This window comes from Vulpes lagopus, chromosome 21, assembly GCF_018345385.1.
Source record: "Vulpes lagopus strain Blue_001 chromosome 21, ASM1834538v1, whole genome shotgun sequence".
Taxonomy (NCBI): Eukaryota; Metazoa; Chordata; class Mammalia; order Carnivora; family Canidae; genus Vulpes; species Vulpes lagopus.
The window spans coordinates 5,822,627-5,834,721 of NC_054844.1; the positions used below are offsets into that span (position 1 = coordinate 5,822,627).

The following is a 12,095-nucleotide window of genomic DNA, read 5'->3' on the forward strand; positions in this document are numbered from 1 at the left end:
TACCTCTGTAGCACTGGAATAGTGAACCACAGAAGACTCCAGACTTGACTTTAAAAGTCAGTGAAGATGCTGGGATGTTCTTGCTCAGCTCAAGATCTTGTTTCCTCCTCCAGCCTTCCATGTGCCTCCCCCTTGTTGGGACTGAAGAGTGACATCAGAATTGCAACTGGTGATATCACTGTCTCCATAGCAACAGTACTGAGGCTATCAGAAACTGAGTTGTCAAAGGAGAAGAGGATAGGTGAAAATACACTCCACTGCTCTGATGCTTAGTTTGGAAGGACTGGGCTTGCTTTCTTCTAATTAATTTTCTCCTTTAAGTATCTAATTTAGACAGGGAATATGGGAGGGGGGGTGGTTTGCCAACGAATTGCACTTAAAACAACCGAGTATTGTGTATGAACAAATTCAGATGGGTGCAGAGGGGAAGAATTAAAATTGAGCATCTACTAAATTTTTTAATGCAAAGCCCATGGAATCACTTCATTTTGTGGACCCAGCCTTAACTCTGAGTTATAAGCATCTCACCTTTTATAAAACAAAAATAAATTTATAGACATTTTGCCCAAACTGACCATTTCTGGGTTATAATTTATCTTCAATGGTCAGATACAGTAGCACTCATCCATTCTCTGCAATGCCTCAGCTTGAGGAAATGTCCTAGAATAAACTGAGAGGCATTTGGTTGGCAATTTCTATCCTCGAGAAGGACTTTGTTCTTGGCACATTCTCTTTGGAAATATTACTCGACATACACTTGACGATTAAATACAGGACTAATACATAGTTTCCATGAAACAAAAAGAATCTTGGTCAAGGCCACAAGATAAAGATTAAAATTGTTAACGAATTCAAAAGTGACTGGTTTGTTACAGCTTCCTTCAACGAGGCTATTTAACTATCGATGATCTTTTATACTGACTCAGTTTCTTCATCTGTAAAATAAATAAATTGGGTTTACTCATCTCTTAAGGTCCCTCCCAGCTCTAACAGTCTAGGATTTTGATATCTCACTGTTATTTAAATAGAACTTCACACACATGCACATAGTACTTTGCAGCTGACAAAGCACCTTCACACCCCATTATGTCATCTGATCCTCACAATAATCTTCTGAGGTAACAGGACAGGTACCACTTTCTGTTTGGTAGGTGTAGAAACTTGCCCAGGTCACAGCTATTAACTGGTAGAGCTAGGACTGGGATCTAAGATTCTGAGTTTTAAGACAGTGCTCTTTCAACAATATGCCACTTTGAAACTAGTATTGAGAACAGGAGACAGAGTTGGACTTGGAGATGTAAACCAGCAGGCTTGCGCGCTGCACAGGTGTCAGGAGGCTGCTGCTGCTAAAGGAGTCTGTCAGTTTATCAGACCCAGTTGGGTGTTTCGTACTCACATTGACCCCAGACTCAAGTATCAGGGAATTTTAGATACTGGGTGAACACTGAATGAGTCTTCAAGAGCTTCTTTCCTGTTCCAATTCAATTTTGCATGTGAGGCTTCAAGAAACAGTGGAGGTGGCATCGAGTGGGGAACCACAAGCCAACGAGCCTAGTAACAGGCAACCTCTACTCATTAGGGCACTTTGTCCATCCAGGCAACTCACAGGACTTTTTCTTCCTGAAAAACAAAACAAAGCAAAACAAACCCCAAAGCGCTGAAAGAACTGCCAAATCTAGAAAGATGCCCCAAACTAGTTTGTTTTCTGATAAACCTGAGGCAGATGTCTCAGGACAAGCTGCGGCTGCTTCCTGTCTTCCACTCAGAAAACGTGAGTGGCCAGAAGGAGACAGTTAAAATTGCGAGCGTTTAACCTTTCTGCCACCTCCTCGGGCTCCAGAAACCTTTATTGTGCAACAGCGCAGATTCTCAGAGAGGCCCGCGGGTAAGAAAATAAAAATCTTGAGTTTCCTCCTAGAAAAACGTGCAGAGGCACACACACACCCAAAAACGGAACGTTTCAGGAGGTTCAGAGTCACACTCCAGGTTAAGAATCCCTGCAGTCATGTCAGGTGGTGGTAAGTGCTTTCACTTATTAGTGTTACCGAAGTGATGACAACAAACAGGCGGCGGAATGACCACCTTGGGCCACCGTGGGCGTCAGAGAAGATTGCTTCGAGCAGACACTTGGAGCATATCAGGTAAAGGGTACAGCAAGGGCCAGGCTCCGAGGGCAGAGCTGCTTGGCCAGTCAGACGTGCACAGCCTCAGCTCCATTTCTTGCCCTCCTCCCCTTCTCTGCGTCCCACCTCGCTTCCTGCTTGTCTCGGGCCCCGCTCTCTTTCCCCAGCTCTCCTCTTTACAGCCGCCCCAATCTCTGGCCCGCCCTTCGCTTCCTACCCAGCGCCTGCGCAGACACGCGCGGAAGATCGCTTTTGGCCCGGCTCGGTAGCCGTACTGGGTTGGGGCGCCGGCCGCGGGGGGTTGTGGGAGAAGATGGCGGCCGCCGCTCACCCCCGGCTTGTCCGGGCCCTGCCAATGTCACGTAAGTGTCACCGGGAACATCGGCCCCCGGTTGTCTTTCCGAGACGGGGATCAGAAGTGCTGGGGGTTGCGCCGTGCCGCAGCGGTCACTCCAACTCCCCAGGCACCTTGGTCTTTCTAGGTCTGGGGCTGCCTGTCGTTTTCAGCTTTCCTTTTCCCCTCCCCGGCTCAGGGGTCTGTGCTGAGCGAACGTGAGCAACGGGAAGGGAAATGGAGGAAGTAGGGGACATCTACTAAAGGGTAGGGTTGTAAGGGGTTGAGGTGACGAGGAATGTGCGCGTGGCCGGCGGCGGGGCGTTCGGGAGCTGGCGGGGAGGAACCCGAAAAGGATGGGGAAAAAGGATAGTGAAAGTCTTTAATGGCTTCCCTGTATGCCCTTGTGCAGGCCTCAATTCCAGGTTCTTCACGTTACAGTGGGAATGATGATAATACCACAGCGTCAGGGAGTTTCTGAAGCGGGTTAAGTAAAGTAGCATTCGCAAAAGCAGTTTTTAAGTCAAAAGCATTCTTTTTTTTTTTTAATTAATTTTTATTGGTGTTCAATTTACCAACATACAGAAAAACACCCAGTGCTCATCCCGTCAAGTGTCCCCCTCAGTGCCCGTCACCCATTCCCCTCCAACACCCGCCCTCCTCCCCTTCCACCACCCCTAGTTCGTTTCCCCGAGTTAGGAGTCTTTATGTTCTGTCTCCCTTCCTGATGTTTCCCAACATTTCTTTTCCCTTCCTTTATATTCCCTTTCACTATTATTCATATTCCCGAAATGAATGAGAACATACACTGTTTGTCCTTCTCCGATTGACTTATTTCACTCAGCATAATACCCTCCAGTTCCATCCACGTCGAAGCAAATGGTGGGTATTTGTCGTTTCTAATTGCTGAGTAATATTCCATTGTATACATAAACCACATCTTCTTTATCCATTCATCTTTCGATGGACACCGAGGCTCCTTCCACAGTTTGGCTATTGTGGCCATTGCTGATAGAAACATCGGGGTGCAGGTGTCCCGACGTTTCATTGCATCTGAATCTTTGGGGTAAATCCCCAACAGTGCAATTGCTGGGTCGTAGGGCAGGTCTATTTTTAACTCTTTGAGGAACCTCCACACAGTTTTCCAGAGTGGCTGCACCAGTTCACAGTCCCACCAGCAGTGTAAGAGGGTTCCCTTTTCTCCGCATCCTCTCCAACATTTGTTGTTTCCTGCCTTGTTAATTTTCCCCATTCTCACTGGTGTGAGGTGGTATCTCATTGTGGTTTTGATTTGTATTTCCCTGATGGCAAGTGATGCAGAGCATTTTCTCATGTGCATGTTGGCCATGTCCATGTCTTCCTCTGTGAGATTTCTCTTCATGTCTTTTGCCCATTTCATGATTGGATTGTTTGTTTCTTTGGTGTTGAGTTTAATAAGTTCTTTATAGATTTTGGAAACTAGCCCTTTATCTGATATGTCATTTGCAAATATCTTCTCCCATTCTGTAGGTTGTCTTTTAGTTTTGTTGACTGTATCCTTTGCTGTGCAAAAGCTTCTTATCTTGATGAAGTCCCAATAGTTCATTTTTGCTTTTGTTTCTTTTGCCTTCGTGGATGTATCTTGCAAGAAGTTACTGTGGCCGAGTTCAAAGAGGGTGTTGCCTGTGTTCTCCTCTATGGTTTTGATGGACTCTTGTCTCACATTTAGATCTCTCATCCATTTTGAGTTTATCTTTGTGTATGGTGAAAGAGAGTGGTCCAGTTTCATTCTTCTGCATGTGGATGTCCAATTTTCCCAGCACCATTTATTGAAGAGACTGTCTTTCTTCCAATGGATAGTCTTTCCTCCTCTATCGAATATTAGATGACCGTACAATTCAGGGTCCACTTCTGGGTTCTCTATTCTGTTCCATTGATCTATGTGTCTGTTTTTGTGCCAGTACCACACTGTCTTGATGACCACAGCTTTGTAGTACAACCTGAAATCTGGCATTGTGATGCCCCCAGCTATGGTTTTCTTTTTTAAAATTCCCCTGGCTATTCGGGGTCTTTTCTGATTCCACACAAATCTTAAAATAATTTGTTCTAACTCTCTGAAGAAAGTCCATGGTATTTTGATAGGGATTGCATTAAACGTGTAAATTGCCCTGGGTAACATTGACATTTTCACAATATTAATTCTGCCAATCCATGAGCATGGAATATTTTTCCATCTCTTTGTGTCTTCCTCAATTTCTTTCAGAAGTGTTCTATAGTTTTTAGGGTATAGATCTTTTACCTCTTTGGTTAGGTTTATTCCTAGGTATCTTATGCTTTTGGGTGCAATTGTAAATGGGATTGACTCCTTAATTTCTCTTTCTTCAGTCTCATTGTTAGTGTATAGAAATGCCATTGATTTCTGGGCATTGATTTTGTATCCTGCCACGCTACCAAATTGCTGTATGAGTTCTAGCAATCTTGGGGTGGAGGCTTTTGGGTTTTCTATGTAGAGTATCATGTCATTGGCGAAGAGGGAGAGTTTGACTTCTTCTTTGCCAATTTGAATGCCTTTAATGTCTTTTTGTTGTCTGATTGCTGAGGCTAGGACTTCCAGAACTATGTTGAACAGCAGTGGTGAGAGTGGACATCCCTGTCTTGTTCCTGATCTTAGGGGAAAGGCTCCCAGTGCTTCCCCATTGAGAATGATATTTGCTGAGGGCTTTTCGTAAATGGCTTTTAAGATGTTGAGGAAAGTTCCCTCTATCCCAACACTCTGAAGGGTTTTGATCAGGAATGGATGCTGTATTTTGTCAAATGCTTTCTCTGCATCTAATGAGAGTATCATATGGTTCTTGGTTTTTCTCTTGCTGATATGATGAATCACATTGATGGTTTTACGAGTGTTGAACCAGCCTTGTGTCCCAGGGATAAATCCTACTTGGTCATGGTGAATAATTTTCTTAATGTGTTGTTGGATCCTATTGGCTAGTATCTTGTTGAGAATTTTTGCATCCATGTTCATCAGGGATATTGGTCTGTAATTCTCCTTTTTGGTGGGGTCTTTGTCTGGTTTTGGAATTAAGGTGATGCTGGCCTCATAGAACGAATTTGGAAGTACTCCATCTCTTTCTATCTTTCCAAACAGCTTTAGTAGAATAGGTATGATTTCTTCTTTAAACGTTTGATAGAATTCCCCTGGGAAGCCATCTGGCCCTGGACTCTTGTGTCTTGGGAGGTTTTTGATGACTGCTTCAATTTCCTCCCTGGTTATTGGCCTGTTCAGGTTTTCTATTTCTTCCTGCTCCAGTTTTGGCAGTTTGTGGCTTTCCAGGAATGCGTCCATTTCTTCTAGATTTCCTAATTTATTGGCGTACAGCTGTTCATAATATGTTTTTAAAATCGTTTGTATTTCCTTGGTGTTGGTAGTGATCTCTCCTTTCTCATTCATGATTTTATTAATTTGAGTCTTCTCTCTCTTCTTTTTAATAAGGTTGGCTAATGGTTTATCTATCTTATTAATTCTTTCAAAGAACCAACTCCTGGTTCTGTTGATCTGTTCCACAGTTCTTTTGGTCTCGATATCATTGAGTTCTGCTCGAATTTTAATTAACTGTCTTCTTCTGCTGGGGGTGGGGTCTATTTGTTGCTTTTTCTCTAGTTCCTTTATGTGTAAGGTGAGCTTTTGAATTTGAGATCTTTCCAGTTTTTGAATGGATGCTTGTATTGCGATGTATTTCCCCCTCAGGACTGCTTTTGCTGCATCCCAAAGATTTTGAACGGTTGTATCTTCATTCTCATTAGTTTCCATGAATCTTTTTAATTCTTCCTTAATTTCCTGGTTGACCTTTTCATCTTTTAGCAGGATGGTCCTTAACCTCCACGTGTTTGTGGTCCTTCCAAACTTCTTGTTGTGATGAAGTTCTAATTTCAAGGCATTATGGTCTGAGAATATACAGGGGACTATCCCGATCTTTTGGTAACGGTTCAGACCCGATTTGTGACCCAGTATGTGGTCTATTCTGGAGAAAGTTCCATGTGCACTTGAGAAGAATGTGTATTCAGTTGAGTTTGGATGTAAAGTTCTGTAGATATCTGTGAAATCCATCTGGTCCAGTGTATCATTTAAAGCTCTCGTTTCTTTGGAGATGTTGTGCTTAGAAGACCTATCTAGTATAGAGAGAGCTAGATTGAAGTCACCAAGTATAAGTGTATTATTATCAAAGTATTTCTTCAGTTTGGTTATTAATTGGTTTAAATATTTGGCAGCTCCCACATTCGGGGCATATATATTGAGGATTGTTAAGTCCTCTTGTTGGATAGATCCTTTGAGTATGAGATAGTGTCCCTCTTCATCTCTCACTATAGTCTTCAGGGTAAATTTTAATTTATCTGATATAAGGATGGCAACCCCTGCTTTCTTTTGAGGACCATTTGAATGGTAAATGGTTCTCCAACCTTTTATTTTCAGGTTGTAGGTGTCCTTCTGTCTAAAATGAGTCTCTTGTAGACAGCAAATAGATGGGTCCTGCTTTTTTATCCAGTCTGAAACCCTGTGCCTTTTGATGGGGTCATTAAGCCCGTTCACGTTCAGAGTTACTATTGATAAATATGAGTTTAGTGTCAACATATCTATTCAGTCCTTGTTTTTGTGGATTGTTCCACTGAACTTCTTCTTAAAGGGGAATTTTAAGAGTCCCCCTTAAAATTTCTTGCAGAGCTGGTTTGGAGGTCACATATTCTTTCAGTTCCTGCCTGTCTTGGAAGCTCTTTATCTCTCCTTCCATTTTGAATGAAAGCCTTGCTGGATAAAGTATTCTTGGTTGCATGTTCTTTTCATTTAGGACCCTGAATATATCCTGCCAGCCCTTTCTGGCCTGCCAGGTCTCTGTGGAGAGGTCTGCTGTTACCCTAATATTCCTCCCCATAAAAGTCAGGGACTTTTTTTCTCTTGCTGCTTTAAGGATCTTCTCCTTATCTTTGGAATTTGCAAGCTTCACTATTAAATGTCGAGGTGTTGAACGGTTTTTGTTGATTTTAGGGGGGGGATCTCTATTTCCTGGATCTGAATGCCTGTTTCCCTTCCCAGATTAGGAAAGTTTTCAGCTAGGATTTGTTCAAATACATATTCTGGCCCTCTGGCCCTTTCGGCGCCCTCGGGAACCCCAGTTAAACGTAGGTTTTTCTTCCTCAGGCTGTCATTTATTTCCCTTAATCTATCCTCAGGGTCTTTTAATTGCCTGTCTCTTCTTTCCTCAGTTTCCCTCTTTGCCATCAACTTGTCTTCTATGTCACTCACTCGTTCTTCCACCTCGTCAAGCCTCGTCGTTAGGACTTCTAGCTTGGCTTGCATCTCATTTAATTGATTTTTAATTTCTGCCTGATTGGATCTAAATTCTGCAGTCATGAAGTCTCTTGATTCCTTTGGTTTTTTCTAGAGCCACCAGTAGCTGTAAAATAGTGCTTCTGAATTGGCTTTCTGACATTGAATTGTAATCCATATTTTGTAACTCTGTGGGAGAGAGGGCTGTTTCTGATTCTTTTTTTTGAGGTGCGGTTTCCTTCTAGTCATTTTGCTCAGTGCAGAGTGGCCAAAAACAAGCTTGATAGAGGCGCGAGCTCTTCTCACTGTACCGTTCCAGTTGGTCTCTCTTTAAATCTCAGGCCGAATTCGTAGATTTTCAGGATGATTGGATGGTTTTCTAGGTAATTTGTTGAGGACAGGTGACTTGGAGACCCTACTCTTCCGCCATCTTGCCCCTCCCCCCTCAAAAGCATTCTTGCATGTGTCCAGTGTATTAGCTGGAGGCACCGGGGGTTGGGGGCGCGAGGGAAGAGTAGGGGACACCCTAGGGTTTAACCCACTCTGGGGACCACTTTTGAAATGAAAAACATTTTCAGTAATAACAGCAATAGCTTCGGGACATCTTGACGTTGTTCATTTTTCCTTCCCTTCTGATGGGATCTGCTGTCATGGCCCTCACTTTGAAAATACACATTTGCCCCTACACTCGGGAGGCGAGGCAAGAAGAGCCAGGAAATGGGGAATGCAGTTACACTTCATTATCATTCTTCCCGCTCCGCCCTTTCACTGATTTGCCCCAATTAGCCTCTAGAAGTTGTGTTTTTCCGTGGTGCATTCAAGTCATTATCAAATCCCACTTGCTCTCAAAATGAGCTGCAGCATGTCGGAATCATTTTTAGTGCTTTAGAAAAGATAGAAATGGAGACTCATCGCAGAGCTTTGAATCAAAATTTTTGAGATTGTCTCCTTGCACTTTAGGTTTTAAAGAATTTCACAAGTCATTCTGATGTTTAGGCAGAGGAGCAAGTCGGGAGTAATTGGGGGATGCTTTCCTGTTTTCCATCTTGGGTAGAGCTCCTGCCTACCACTGGAAAGGTGATTGGTTCACATCATTTATAGTGGATGGTTATGTAGCCATGACTTCTTTGCAAAGACATTTGTTGGTTCTTGTGAAGGTATTACATTGCTGTGACATGATGTAGATCATGAATGAAAATAACTGCCATTTGCTATTGGCTATCTGCTAACTATAGTCCTAAATATTTTCATAAATATTTTTGCTTTAATTTACTTTTTTTAAAAAAACTGAACCTGTAGTTTGTGCTCTTAACTGCTATGCTTTATTGTCTCTGGGTAAAGTAAGCTTTTGCATAAACTCTGGAGAGCAAGTCTAGTGGTAACATAACCAAAACTCTATAAAACAGAACTGCATAAAACAGTTATATATGACGAAATGTGGAGAGACTACTAAATACCATAGGAAATCAGAAAAGGGAAAGATTAGTATCATTTGAAGTAGTGAGGGAAGATTGGAAGACCAGTGGAGAACTGCAGTGCTTCCACTGATTTTTTTTTTTTTTTTTTTAAGAGTTGTCATGATTTGGAAATTCAGAGAAGCTAGGCATTTTCCTGACATGGGCAAGGACAAGGTGATGAGAATAGAATCACAAAGTACGTAGGAGGCAGTGAAATGATGACCGGTATATATGGAATAATAGTAGGAAAGACAATTGAATGTGTTAGATGGGATCAAATAGTGGAGGACTTTGCAAGTCAAGCAGTTTAGTCCAGTGGTCCCCAAAGTGGGTTTTGTAAGAGGAATCAGTGGATACAAAAATATGATATAATTTTGAAATGAAAAACATTTTCAGTAATAATAACAATAGCTAACATTTATGTAGTTCAAACTATATACCAGACACTATTCTAAGTACTTTTTTCCTTCTACTGGATCATTTCCATTAGTGTATAAGTATGTTATAATAAGGGGCACCTGGGTATCTCAGTGGTTGAGCATCTGCCTTCAGCTCAGGTCATGATCCTGGGGTCCTGGGATCGAGTCCCACATCAGGCTCCCTGCAGGGAGCCTGCTTCTCCCTCTGTCTATGTCTCTGCCTTTCTCTCTGTGTCTCTCATGAATAAAGAAATAAAACCTTAAGAAAAAGTTATAATAGCTCATATTAAATAAAAAATCCTGGGACGCCTGGGTGGCTCAGTGGTTGAGCATCTGCCTTTGGCTCAGGGCGTGATCCTGGAGTCCTGGGATCGAGTGCCGCATTGGGCTCCCTGCGTGGAGCCTGCTTCTCCTCCCTCTGCCTGTGTCTCTGCCTTTCTCTGTGTCTCTTGTGAATAAATAAAATCTTTAAAATAAACAAACAAACAAACAAACAGATAAATAAATAAATAAATAACAAATCCTGTTCTCATGTTCTTCTAGTCCCTCCCCCGCCCCTTTTACATTATGTCTCTCTGGAAGAATCATTGATACTCTTTATCCCACTTCCTTGCCTTACATTCTCTCTTGCCTGCTCGGGTTAGGCTGTCATTCCTACTGCAATAAAATAGCTCTTATTAAAGGCATTCAAAACCAGTATCTTCTAGGTCTCTGATCCTCTATCCCCAACCTATTTTACTTTTCAGCAGCCTTTGATAGAGCTAACTATTACCTCTGTCAGTCCCTTTCTTCATTTGTCTTCTGGATACCATTTCCTTTTGTTTTCCCCTTACCTTACTGGGCTGCTTTTCAATTTCCTTTGCTGGCTTTCCAGGCAAGTCACTTAAACTCTTTGAGCCTGAGTTTCCTCATCTGTAATGTGACAGTAGGAATAGTATTAAATAAGATAATACCTACTGAGCACATAGAACAATGGCCAGCATCTGCTAACAGCTTTGTAAATTTAGCTGTTATTGTGATAAGTTTGTTATGTGTCCAGTCTGCAATAGGTGTTTTTCATCTTTGTGGTTTCAGTCACTGTTCAGTAAGCTAGGCTTTTTCTCTAATTTCATGCTTTTGGATAGGGAAAAACTCATGGTTTCTGGGCAGAGTGCCACTGGAGAATCATGTGCAGAAAACAGACACAGACTTATTTAGTTACTTACCATCCTTCCTTCCTTCTTTCTTTTTTTCAGACACAGATTTTCTAAAGCCATTCCTATTTGTTTCTTTTAGTTTTCCCCAAGTTTACAAAGTGCCAATGCTATTGACAAACAGTTTGTTGAATGGAGCAGAAATTTATCAGCAAACTGTTTAGTTGTTTTTTTACTTACTCCCTGAAAGTTAGGTAGCTTGCTCAAAAACTCTACCCTCTTTCAAGAGACTTGAAAATTGGGAGTGTGATTCCGAAGGAGTTTTACATCTCTGCCGAATGAAGAAGGGTTGATGGAACTGAGGATGTGAAATCTGAAGAAGACTTAGCAGAGATACCATCACTGCACTTAAATGCAGGAGAGGGGTTAGATTTGTTCTTGGTCATTCCAGAGGAACATAGGGATCAAAGCTGCTGGGAAACAATCATTGATCTCTCATGTGGTGGAACCTTCTGGTAGAGTGGCTCCAGTGAGAATGGTCTGCAGTAGTGGAAGTAGTGTTTCCCAACCTTGCAGATGTCCACACTAAGGCCACGTGGTCTCCTTGCATATATATGTGGAGAAGGTTTAAACACTGATGCAGAAACTTAGAGGGTTCCTTCTAATCCACGAACCCAAGCCTATGAAAAAGAAACAGAGGTTTGAGAAACACTCATTTTGTCATTAGTTTTGATGATTTTCAATAGCTTTATGTTGTCTGAACTATACTCTTAAAAAAAAATGTTCTCTACTAACAGTCCTCTGCTTCGAGCATGTATGTCAACTTTATTTTTTCATTCGTTATCAGGTTTCAGAGTCTGTTCCAGGTAAATCCTCTGTTCCCTGCATTGGGCTTTTTCATTCCCACATCTGCATTGTTACAAGTGTTATGTGCTTCACACAGAAATCTATTCTTTCTGATATTCCTCTCTATTTCTCAAACCAATTTATTGCTCAATAGCAAAAATCCTCCAAATAACCCAATTTAAAAATGGGCAGAGAGGGTATGTGGAAGGCCAACAGGTACATGAAAAGGTGCTCAACATCATCTGTCATCAGGGAAATGCAAATTAAAACTACAGTGAGGTATCAGCTCATACTTTAGAATTGCCATGATCAAAAAGACAAGAGAACAAATGTTAGCGAGGATGTGGAGGAAAGGGAATGGCCACTATGGCCAGCATGAAGCTTCTTCAAAATTAAAAATACAGCTACTATATGATCCAGCAATTCCACTTCTGCTAATATGTTAAAGGAAATGAAAATACTCAAAAAGGTATCTGCACTCCAT

General features: G+C 42.0%; 2 protein-coding genes across 9 annotated transcripts in view; one reads left to right on the forward strand and one right to left on the reverse strand.

Moving 5' to 3' along the window:
• The window catches only part of AKAP3 (A-kinase anchoring protein 3), a 34,375-nt gene extending 32,022 nt beyond the window's left edge, over positions 1-2,353 (reverse strand). For 2 of the 8 annotated variants that reach the window (XM_041736367.1, XM_041736365.1), the window contains exons 1-2: positions 1,945-2,336; positions 1,397-1,620 (exon numbers count right to left, since the gene is read on the reverse strand). The gene's annotated coding sequence lies outside the window, so the exon portion shown is untranslated. Of the gene's footprint in view, positions 1-1,396; positions 1,621-1,944 lie in introns of all 8 variants that reach the window. The other 6 variants (XM_041736368.1, XM_041736369.1, XM_041736366.1 and 3 more) reach the window with 6 other exon arrangements.
• Positions 2,346-12,095, forward strand: part of NDUFA9 (NADH:ubiquinone oxidoreductase subunit A9) — a 44,482-nt gene continuing 34,732 nt past the window's right edge. The window contains exon 1 of the mRNA XM_041736373.1: positions 2,346-2,485. Coding sequence (XP_041592307.1) covers positions 2,437-2,485 — 49 coding nt within the window. The 5' untranslated portion in view covers positions 2,346-2,436. The remainder of the gene's footprint in view (positions 2,486-12,095) is intronic.